The sequence below is a fragment of the Sinohyriopsis cumingii genome, chromosome 9, assembly GCF_028554795.1.
Source record: "Sinohyriopsis cumingii isolate HCF-2022 chromosome 9, ASM2855479v2, whole genome shotgun sequence".
NCBI classification, from domain to species: Eukaryota; Metazoa; Mollusca; class Bivalvia; order Unionida; family Unionidae; genus Sinohyriopsis; species Sinohyriopsis cumingii.
The window spans coordinates 121,599,738-121,612,336 of NC_142969.1; the positions used below are offsets into that span (position 1 = coordinate 121,599,738).

General features: G+C 36.1%; 1 protein-coding gene across 1 annotated transcript in view; it reads left to right on the forward strand.

Annotated features, from left to right (window-relative positions):
• The first annotated feature begins 5,041 nt into the window (after positions 1-5,041).
• Positions 5,042-12,599, forward strand: part of LOC149792626 (uncharacterized) — a 26,740-nt gene continuing 19,182 nt past the window's right edge. The window contains exons 1-2 of the mRNA XM_089969419.1: positions 5,042-5,445; positions 12,194-12,233. Coding sequence (XP_089825545.1) covers positions 5,317-5,445; positions 12,194-12,233 — 169 coding nt within the window. The 5' untranslated portion in view covers positions 5,042-5,316. The remainder of the gene's footprint in view (positions 5,446-12,193; positions 12,234-12,599) is intronic.

The window sequence follows — 12,599 nt, forward strand, 5'->3', positions numbered from 1 at the left end:
GTGGACACGACTACAAACTATAATCATAGATTCCCAGAGACTGGTATGAAACTAGAATGAATAAGCGTTTCCAACACTTATTTAGAAACCAATAACCCACTTAGACTACTCAGCATTTGATCGTTCTAGAATTCTCTAGATGTGAGTCATTTCTAATGGAAATTTCCATCAAATTGTAAACAAGTTCGCTTCTAGAACATTGTAAGCTCGTAAACAAGGCTAGGCCTTGCACTTAAATTTTATAAAGCATCTTGTTTATCACTTTCAAGCATGACAAAGGTCAGGTAAGCAAAACTTCTTTCACAACCCTCAACCACGGACAAAAATTAAGCACACAATATAGATACAGATATACATAACACACTGGAAAAGTGAGACAACGTGCTATACGCTTGCTCTTACAAAACCTCAAGTTAATTATGGGTGGACTGTATACAGTTGTATGCACCACGATGGCCTTTCACTGATTTGTGAGTGCGTAAGTGACGTCATGCGTTAATTCAATTTACAATATTTTTCCGAGGGAATAAAGTTTTGTTTTTGTTCTTTCATTGGAAATTGGGCGACTGACGTCCTTTCAGAGAGATTTTCCTATTATAAGATGTAATCGGTTTTGATCCTAATTTTACTTTATTCTATTTCAGGTGGGTTATGGGTTTAATAATAATAATAATAATAATAATAATAAAAATTAAATGATAGGGCTGTAGGACATACTGAGAAGAAGGAAAGTGAGGAACGGAAGGTAAGTGTTTCCTATGATCCGGTGGGCAAAATTTTAATTGTAGATACAAGGGACCCAAAATTAATCCTATGATAGTGAGTCGTTTATATTGGTTACGCAACTCTGCATTTCTTTACATTGCAAATAGTTTTGTTCTTCTGGGTAAAGTTTGTTGCCAGATAAACGTGCATCAGAATATATATTTTAATACTCATTGCTAATAGTGTCTTAAAAAGGTCATTTCTTGCGTTACTAACAGCCTGCATTCAAAAGGAAAATAGATATGCACAAGAAAAAGGTATGATTGGTGAAAAGGTTATATCAATCTAAATGATAATTGAGCTAACTGTATGTTATGTCAAAATCGACCTTACCATACAGAAGCCCGTATTTACCAAATGCTAAAAACTGCGAGCAAAAATATTACGTTGTTGTTGTTGTTCTAGGGTTTAACACCATTTTTCAGCGCAAGATAGGCTATACATGGCGGCCAGTATAACTGGTGGAGGAAGAACCTTGGAAAACCCAGGGAAGAACCACCGACCCACGAGAAGCTACTGGCAGGCTTTCCCACGTACCCATGCTAGCCGAGCCTTGGACTCGAACCCACGCAGACAGAGGTGAGATGGCAGCGATCCGGAACGGTGAGTGCTTTAGACCACTCGGTCACTCCGGGCTCCCAGAATATTACGTCGACTAATTTTCTTTTCTGAAGGTTGTTAAGAACGATCAGTTTGTAATGGATTGTGGCAGATCGTTCCGTGAGATTATTGGTTTTTGTATGTACATAGCTTTTTAATAGAGAGGTTCCATAACAATATTGAAATAAATTGCTCGAGTTTGGATTATACGAAGCTGTCTTGTGAACAAGCCGGGAGTAAATTAGTTTTACAATCTGGAGACTAATTATTGCCGATTTCATAAAACCTGTACTGATATTTTGTTTCACTACTTTTTGGAGAAGGCTATCAAGTTCCTTTATTTTTAAAAAAGTGTTTCTCTGCTTGCAAATTGCGATGGTTCAAAGACTAATCTGTCTGCTTCAGGTTTTAACTTTTTAACTTTCTCCTGACCAGAATTAATACAGGAAGACCACATTTCATGTGCATGTTCCAGAATTTGGCGAATAAAGGTTACATACATTTTATCTATATATTGTTTCGATGACACACATTTACACTTTTTCAGCTGTCAAATACCCTGCTTCAGTTGTCCAACACAATTCTTTATTTGTCCAGTAGGCACAGATGAATAATGAATAACAGAATCAATTTTAGTTGATACAAGAACCATTGAAAGATAAGATAAATTCCAAATGTTGATGTGATGTAATCCAGTGAAAGGTCCCCCTCCCCACCGAAAAAAAAAACAACAATTCAAGACCAACAAGTATTTAAACTCCTTGTTAGAAACAAGGAGGAAATCTGTTTTGGATAAAGCTGGGTACCACGAAAAATTTTGTTCCACAGTTTCCACGAACAAACAACCCATTCGTACCACGGCATGACGCAAATATATTAGGGACCAACAATTTCATATTCTGGAGCAGGTTTCTAACACTTTTTTGTTTTTAATTTCCGTCTGTCAATAGCTGTGTAAATATCTTACTTTGATTTATAGCTACATCTGATTTATAGAAATATAGCAACACATTACATTCATCATAAAAAAGATATTAATTATCTTGAGATAAATGAAATGACAAAATTGCAGTTTAAAAGAAAATCACAGCTCCCTTCCCGAAAATTACATTGACATTACCTTAAAGTAGATGAATTAGCTATGCAATCTGAAAGCTGTAACTAAAGTTGGATGATCAAACTTACACTATAGCTGATACCGTGCTGACATCAGAGACTTTGTTGCTCAAAATAGGAAGAGTTCATAATGACGCCTTCATTTCTCCGGCTACTTTATTGCTTTAACAGGCAAGGAAAGTTTGAGGGGAAGAAAAAAAAATTCGACGCTTGGTGCTACAATATCAGCAGAGTGACTAAAGATACATGTTGCTTCTGTTTTAGATATGTTCTTGCATCTGACACATTGCCTGCAGTTGTGAGAATTTTGTTCACACAAACGTCAGAAGTTATAAAATAACCTCATGTACAGCATCAGTCTACTTGATTTCATAATTAACTTTATTTAAGCTCTGCGCATTCCACGCATGTTACGAAATTTACAGATCGAAATGCACATACAGATCAAGGGCTAACCCTACGCATGTTACGAAATGTCCACATCAAGGGCTAACCCTACGCATGTTACGAAATGTCCACATCAAGGGCTAACTAGAGGCGCATTCAACGCATGTTACGAAATGTCCACATCAAGGGCTAACCCTACGCATGTTATGAAATGTCCACATCAATGGCTAACCCTACGCATGTTACGAAATGTCCACATCAAAGGCTAACCCTACGCATGTTATGAAATGTCCACATCAAGGTCTAACCTTACGCATGTTACGAAATGCCCACGTCAATGACCCTAGGTTTATCATAATTTGTCAGCTATAAATGTAATTGAAAAGTATTCATTATAAAGTCTACTTGTGTAGATGAAGTGGGCACATATATAGACGCTCACTATGATGTGAACGTTTACTGTCCCAAATATCTCCACTCCTGACTTGTCTACTTAAATACCTATTTATCCGTCTGTCGGTTTGTCCGTATGTCTATCCATGTATCAGCATACCTCAAGCCATATGCTTTGTGTCTGAATTTCTGAGTATACCGCTATTTGAAAATTAAGTGATTTTGAACTTTATTACATTATCCCAGGCCTCGCAGTTTGTACGAAGGGTAACCAATGGTTCCTACTCAAACCGAAAACAAATGACGCATATACAGTTTCCCAGTAAAAAAAACGGAACCACAGTGAATACATTTCCCAGTAACAAAAACGGAACCACAGTGAATACCCCTTCCATAAAGGCTAAAGGTGAAGACAATTCTTAAAAACGTGTTCTGCACAGCTGTGGTGGCATACTATTTAATAACACGTGTGGGTCGAAGTATTTATCAACAGGAACTCAGGCGGCACAAAAAGAATGAGAACAACACAGCTGCATTACTAGCTGTCCGTGACATCTGCATTAGGTTCATCAATCGCTACAGCTTAGGCACATGCTTAGAACTGCTGCGCAATGCTTAAATATCATTTATGTCAGCTAGCTATCACTTTTTATGGCTAGCCCATGTTTTGTTCACATAAATATTTACATTTGTGTTTCTTCATCTGCGTTAGCGTTTATTCAAGTATTGATAAGGGCTGCGGCATGAATGCAAGCAATAGGGGTTGTTGTGTTTATTTAGGTATCAGTATATTCTATCCAAATTAACTTTTGTTCTACGAGTCAGTTTGATACTCGAACAGTTCCTCAGCTCACTCACGGATACATCCTCCACTTAATTAAGTGGTAATCCAATCAGTCAGTCAATTAATTAATTCGTTCAATAAATTAACACACGGACTAATCAACTAAATTATACCAATTTTTGGATCTTGAATAATCAAAAATAAGAATTGTACAAAAATGAAAATATAAAATTAAGGAAGAATATGAAAGAAGAAAATAGGAAAGAAAGAATGAATAAATGTGTGAATGTGTTAACGTTGTGAAGAATGGATAAAAAAAAACAAGGAGAGAAAGAAAAGAAATAAGAGAGCGAAAATATTACCAACTTGGGTAACTTCGTACCATTCCTAACAGCTCCGGCGGCCTAGTGGTTAGAGCGTCCGCCTAGGAATCGGGAGGTCATGGGTTCGATCCCCGGCCGAGTCATACCAAAGACAAACAAAAATGGTACTAACAGCTGCCTCGCTAGGCGCTCAGCAATAAGAGGTTAGTGTTAGGACTGGTCGGACTGGTGTCAGGATATTGTGACTGGGTGGGGCATCATGCTACATGTCTGCAGCATGATGTCCCAGTGCTAGACATCACTATAAACTGCCACACTGCAGACATCGTAGCAATATTACTGAAAAATTGTTAAAGCTACGTTACAAATCTTAATCACACATACACACATTCGTACCATTCTGGAAAATTATTTCTTACGACAGTACTTACTACCCGGAAGTTAAGAAAACATGTATCTCGGTTTGATAATATATGACAGTTTAAAGATATGTAACTGTAAAGGTTGTAAAACTAGATGACGAGGAGGCGGTGTTATGCGGAGTGATGAGAGGAGATTGAGCGTGGACGCTAGGGTGAACTGTATAAAACAACCTGATAAAAATCCCTTCCTTTTTAATGTGGTCCATTGCACATGCTTTTACTATTGAAAATAACAACACGATTCAGTGTCGTTCCTAGAGCATGCTCTTGTGTGAATTGCCCGAGTAAAGTTAAATATTTACTTTCACGTGTATTTCTATATTCATATAAGGAAACAAGCTTTGTTCATAAAGAATAACACGTGTGGAGTGTTGATGTGACTACTGTATTTTTAAGCAAGCGATCGATACTATTGAGGAAATGAAACAAATAGCGGGGAAAACCGTTAATTTCGAACATGAAAATTTCGGTTTACTACATTTTCCCCTATCCTTCCAAATTCGTTTGAGAACCTTAAACCGAACGGATGGCGATGTCATTTGGGAGCCCAGTATTATTTTCCATCGGCTCAGTGTTTCTTCTACTTTTACGGTATCCAGTTATTGGATTACATATGGATAAAACCGAAAATTGCAGCTTTGCTATCAATAATCGGGTAAGAAATTACATCAACATCCTGATGGTATTTATCCTTACTGTTACTTAGGATAGATTAATTCGACGGTTTTGATAGTTGTGAGAATTATATTTATATCTGTACCGAAACCATACATGAAAAATACATCGGCTAAAGAAACGCAACAACATATGATTTTCCTCATAGTGTCTGGTTTGGCAAATTACATAAACACCTTCAAAAACAGACCTATATATGTATGTGTGTGTGTATATATATATATATATATATATGTATATATATATATATATATATATATATATATATATATATATATATATATATATATATATATATATATATATATATATATTGTTGTTGTGTATTTTTTATCGTTTCCCTTGAACTTGTTCAATATCTTGTGCATCAGTTTGTATTGTTACGATTCAGTGTCTTAAATTATGTAACAGCAAAGAGAGAAAATCAACAAGTTTTGTAAAATTCAACAAACATTTTATTTCCCTGGGACACAAACTAACATCTAAAATGAACTTACAGTATTGCGAATTAAATCCCAAAATAATCATAGCAGTTCTATCATAAATCCAAATGTAAAATGTTAAATTGAATTACTGTGGTGTTCCGATATTGAATGTGTTGATGTGCCTGTAGCCTCGAAAGTACTTACTTGCAAATGGTATGGAGTGTGGCGATGCGTTAACAGTCTTCAGATGTATCATAATAATATAGTCCAATGTATTCTTGTCTGAATTCATTACAATTCCAAATTAATGTTTCTCTGCAAGAATATTCTTGAACAATTTTTAATTCCAGTGAATACTAATTTGAATAAACAAATCCTCCAAATAAAAACTGAACACAACAATAAGACTGATTCTGCTTCAGATGTTAAGCAGGAATGAGCAATTTTTAGTTAAACAAGATTATATAAAAAATCTGAGAATTTAATCAACAATGATAGATAAATATTTACTTATGTATTATGTTGTGTAGAAAAAAATGTTACTGGTCAGGTATATAATGCACACAACATATGATCATTAAAAATGCCAACAAATAATACGAATTCAATATTCATAGCAGTAGTCGTTTATGTTATATTTATTTTTGCCATTTTAAAAAATGTAGTCGAGGATATCTTCGAATTTTATTTTGTAATTAATTTTCATCGAATTTATAATACCCTTTATTATTTCACGGGGACAGTATTTTGATAACCGATACCCATTACGTTTCTCAGATGCATGAACTGGTTGATGAATGGCGTTGTTTTTATATGCATTTTTCATTTTGTCTTTCTTCATTTGTGGTAATTGTTTAAAACCTAAATATCGAACCCATTTCATACCTTCTTGCTGATTTACAACATTTATCTTACGTCTGTCTTACTCTCCAAAAAATGGCAGCTTCTCAATCTCAGCATGTACTACATTCATTTACTTTTGAATGTGAACTTTTAGCACATTACAAATTTGATTTGCTGTTTTTTTTTTTTTGCTCATTTGAAACAAAATGAAGATATATTTTGAGTGCATCTAGATTTTCTTTGCTGTTTATCAATGGGTGTATGCTTGTTGAATGTTAGCTACTTAATAACCCGTGTAACGAAATATAGTACCAAGTGGGCATCTCAAATTAATGTCAGGTGCAACTGCAAACCTTACACAACTTATTTCAACTTGAACTATTCTGGGTGTTTTTGTTGTGCGTCAAATAAATACGTTCTTGCTTGTGTAAACTGTTGCTTCAGTTTATACTCTTGGAAATAAAATGCTGGGTAATCCTACTATAGCAATCATTGCCTCTTATTAGCGCTGTTTTGAAGAATATATCAAGATGAGATTATGTCTTTTTGCATTGTATCGAAATTTCCGTTAAACTCATTAGTGGGGAAGCATGTATAGCATTTTATAAACTGTCAGATTTATAATTCACTCTTAGTTAATGCAGCCATAAAAGGAAGGATTACCGTTCCTGTATATATGATAACTGTTCGAGTCAGTAGTACGATAATAGCAGTTTTACATTTCTGTTACTGATATCGGTTAAACATTCTATCACCCACACCCACCCCATTATAAGAGCGCAAAAATGCCACAGTTTGCGCCATTTCAAAGAGAGCGTGCTTTGTACACGGTGTTGAGGGTCTGCAAAAGCAATTGATGCCTATATCATGGGAGAGGTGCAGAAAACAACAACACTCACTCAAACGTCTGTGTTTAGCACAACATTTGGTCAAGGTAACACTTCCTGCATAGTACGATCGACAGTAGCACAGACTGAAGCGGATACGGGGAATCGTGTTAGGGCCACAGAGGAATCGCAAAATAACTTCGATGGTTGCACACTTGTTGCCGCTGTATTTGTAGCTAAGATGGATGCATCCGAAATCTCTATGGAAGAACTGCGAATGTGTCTGGGAGACTTCGAACGACGACAACTCGCCCACAGGTATGGCCTCTATTCAAAAGACTTCACATGCGATTTTCTCTGGTGTTCTCGAACACGAGCGTCTTGTAGAATATCTACTGTCCCGAAGGGTTTCGTATGCAAGAGGAAGACAGTCCTGTATACGATATAGAATTCACAATTCTGGACAATAGAAAAAGCTTTGGCAACCAGTCCTTTTCTTATCTACAACAGACAGACTGCACGGTACGATGCAAATTCCAGAACAAAATCTTTTGCGACGTCAAGGCCAGGGAGATTCACGAATTGTTTGGATGCCATCTCGCGGACTGCGTTGAGGGTCCAAACTTGCACCTGCTTGAAACGTTTCTACACCCGGACGACCAAGCCCTCGGATGTACACGTATCGAATTCTTGTGTTGTATTCGATTAGCATGCCGCAGGAACCGTTGTGGAGGAAGTATTGCGATTAGTCTCATTCACCGAGCAAACAAAGTTTGTTGTACAACCACCTCGCTCCAATGGGCAAACCTCGCAATTGTGTTGGACTGTTGGATGGTGCTATCCGACTGCCCCAACGGTACAATCTACATAACCTGGCGCGCACATACAAAAATAACCATTGTGTCTGGGATACGCATACAACCTACAAAAGATACTGTCGAAGACGATAGCAAGTGCGAACGGACCGTGGTATAAAAGATGGCGGAATTTAGACTCCGGTGATGCACCATCTACCGAACAGAAATACTGCCGGGAGACGACAGTGATATGTCGCTGAAACCTCTACGATGCTATGCAAAAGAAACAACAAACAACGTTGGCCGCCCGCAACCGCCCAACACGATTACACAACGCGCCGAAACCTCCCAAAGCTGTCAACGCAGGATAGGAGCAAGAGGTTGTTGGAGATTGAAAACACGAGATTACTGTAATTGTGGCGAAACGAGTTGGTGGAAATCCTTGAAAAGTCCCAAATGTGAAAAGAGATAGAAGACCTGGAACAGATTGTGGTTGTTCACAAAGAATAGAAACGAATTTCTGAATGCGCTTTCGAGATTTTAAGCGAGGCATTGTCGAAAAATGAGAAAAGCAGGCTCAGTAGCTAGGCTTTTGGATTGACAAGGATATCACCGCTGCAGCCTGATTTGTTTATGATGTACTAGGGGAGGTATACACAGTTTGGGCCACAAAAGGTCTAGTAGCTATTATAAAGTTTTGCAGAGAGATTTCGTGGATGAGGAGGACAAAAGCATTGTCCGTTGATCTTCTGCATTGTCGACGCTTAACCAACCTAGTGTATTTTATGGAAATCGATAGACCGCGATCCTTCTACAACAACGAGGGTAGGGAAATATTTTTGAACAAGATACGTGTCCTATCAATATTTTCCTTCTTCTTCTGAAAGCCTTGTGGCAGAGCCTATGTGTACTGCTAAATGTTCGGTATTTCACCCGTGTTTTCTATTCCAATTTACTATTCCCCTACAGCACATTTTTAAAAGTTTTATTCCAGTTGTTTCGATTCATTTACATAGGGCGTCAATGGCATGATATGGTGGTCTTTAAACAGATTTTTAAACTCTCGAGCTGATGAGTACACGATATCAGTATAAAATATTAGACCATAGCTTATTCAAAGAAATCTAAACTATCAGCAAAAGGTTTTCAAAATCCTCAACAAGCACCCCAAAAACAAACATTTAAGATTTAAATGATAATCAGATAATATAAGACATCCTCATTGGTAATATTTACCATGTCTGCGACAAATATATTAACAAAATATTCAAAAACAGTATGTGAAGCTAGAGCTGATGAAATATATATCATATCCAAGGGAAGGTATGGAGCAAAAGAATTATATGTCTTAAGCATAAAGAATCACGTTGTTACCCATCAGATCATTCTAAACAAAACAACGTGGATGTTCTAGTTTTGTCAAGGAATATGAAGGTAAAAGAAAACAAACAAACATTAACCTTAACGGACATGGCAGATCCCATTCAAGACAAACAACAGATCAACACAGGCATCCATTAATGCAAAAGTTGCCATCAGACCGCCAATGTGAGTTCTCTAGAACCAACGAGATGCAGGCAATCAATGCAAATGAATCATTTGATCAGCAAATAAGAGAAGCAGAAAGATTAATAAATGTTTACTACAAACAAATTGAAAGTGGAGAATTTCCCTTCAGCAGGTGTATATCAATCACTATGCAGAAGAGAATTAAAAACTTATGCAGAAGCTAATATTAAACACTGATGCCAAACAGATATTGGACATAACGAAAATGTCGTCCAATAACCAGATCCAACCAAAATAGTTAAATCGCAAGACCAGTTCAAACGTTTTGAAAATTAAGAAACACAGACAGCTGGTCATATCATTTAACAGCTGAGAAGAGTAAATTTAGAAACAATACTAAAATGAATTCAAAAGTTCAAGAACATTATAATTAGGTGGCATGCTAAAAAGATTGTTCCAAAAGAAAGCTGTAATATTGCCTACGATTATTACAAGTATAGGTATAATTTTGTAGCAAATTTAGTAATAGGTTTAGCAGTCTGCCCTTGGAAGCTCTTATGGCCAAGAAGTACAGAGTCATCTGTGGATTAAGTCAAGAATGTCATGACAAATATTTCCAAGTAGTACTATTATTCAGATAGCAGTAATCTCATTCCCTGGTATCATTGGCAGTTTAATAAATCTGTTTGTTGAACAGTACTGGACAGAGTTGGCATATACTTTGCATTTTTGATAAAACATGTAAGACACAATTTCGTAAATGTTTAAATAAGGTAATTAGAGCATATTATGCAACTATCTTCATGAATATACGTATTTGCTTTTGTTTCGTTTATTATCTTTGTCTTTAGACATTATGAGCAGTTTGTGATTATATAAATGTCATTCTTGTCTACATAGTTCTTACCCACGCTTCCTTCTGTTCTGTTGTCTATCTTTTGACAAATCATTACAGACTGTTTATCAGCTGCCGGAATAATAGTTGTATCTCTTCAGTCTATTTGCAGTGCTTAACATAACTTCAAAGCTATGTTACTGACTATTTCAAAATTATTTCTGTAAGCAACAGTTCTATTCGTGGACAAAACATTATAACATCACCAGCAACAGCAATGTCAAGTCAAACTTATGAATCACTTTCTCCATCACACACACACACACACACACACACACACACACACACACACACACACACATATGAGTTGGAATGCTATTATAATGATTTTATTTGAGTCATAATCTTGCTCATTTGTATTAATTTCCTAATTAACCTAGACAGTGGGAGAAGACTGCAATAGTTTTTCTCATCTGAACATTAGCACATAATATATAGATCTCACAGACCGATATTCTGATTTTATCTTTGTTATTCCCTCTTTGGGAAGTCAGTTACTATCTTAAAAAGAAGTAATTCCATGTTATCTTCTTCAGAGGTAATCATCTTATTGTAAGAATCACTCAACATATTCATATTTAATTTCTAAGTAATTCCAGTCAGTCTCATACCCCCTCCACCCCGTTTACAATCCCTCAGCATCATCTAATTCATATCCGATCGGATCACGGTAAGTCCTGTCATCGTATAAGCTGGGATTTTTTCTACCATTTTTCGTTCATGTTGTATTTCCTGTCAAGAAGTCGAGGAATATTAATATTGTCGCAGATTTTATTAAATTGTTTCCAAGAAGTTTGTTGTTTTCCAAGAAGTTTGTTGTTTTCCAAGAAGTTTGTTGTTTTCCATGAAGTTTGTTGTTTTCCAAGAAGTTTGTTGTTTTCCATGAAGTTTGTTGTTTTCCATGAAGTTTGTTGTTTTCCATGAACTTTGTTGTTTTCCATGAACTTTGTTGTTTTCCATGAAGTTTGTTGTTACAAGAACTGACTGAATATTGATAAAGCAAGGGTACAAAGTGTTCAGGACAACATTATCGCATCTGAAAGTAAACATGAAGTTTGTATAATACTTTTTCCCTCTGTTATATTTTTATCTGTTAAGTGCAAGTAGAAAAATGCCTAACCAAGAGCTGTTATCTTTCTTGTCCATTTCAACTAATTTTGACTCTGTGCATAAAGTAGTTGTGTTCGTAGTAAAATCGAAAGAATCATGTGCACGGGATGAAATGCACTCTGAGGTATAAATACTTATTTAAGAAGAATGCTCAAAACTCTCAATTCATTAAGCTTTGGCTTTGGATATATCAATATTTCAAATGGTCATCCTCCAAAAAATACTAGTGCTATTTTCTTTCATTATTTCAATTGCTGCAAACTCTCTATTTTCCTAATATGTACGCCATTATTATTAATTTCGTTACACTTCTTTCTTTCAGAATGGAGAGATGATACCGATTCCGTGGGAACCTCTAAAAGGTAAGCGTTGTTTCGTTACTCATCTCTACTTCATAACTGATTATATCAGTACCATGGAGAACATTGGAAGGTGAGTGTTCAATTTATTAATATTCTCTGCTTTACAATAGAGTATATAAATTCTATTGAAAATTGTAGGAGGTAAGGGTTGTCTAAGATTGAGTTGAAACGATGAGTGAATATTTCCTAAACAAATTGGTTACGTTTTTCGCAAAGAAAATTAGATGGATTATTTTATTCCTGGATTTATATACACAGATAGAGACTATCTACGTCCTCTGGGTAGATATACATGAATATTTCATGAGTGAAGTAGAAACATTGTATTGTCATGAGTGGCGACAGACTTCAGAGCGTAACATCTTT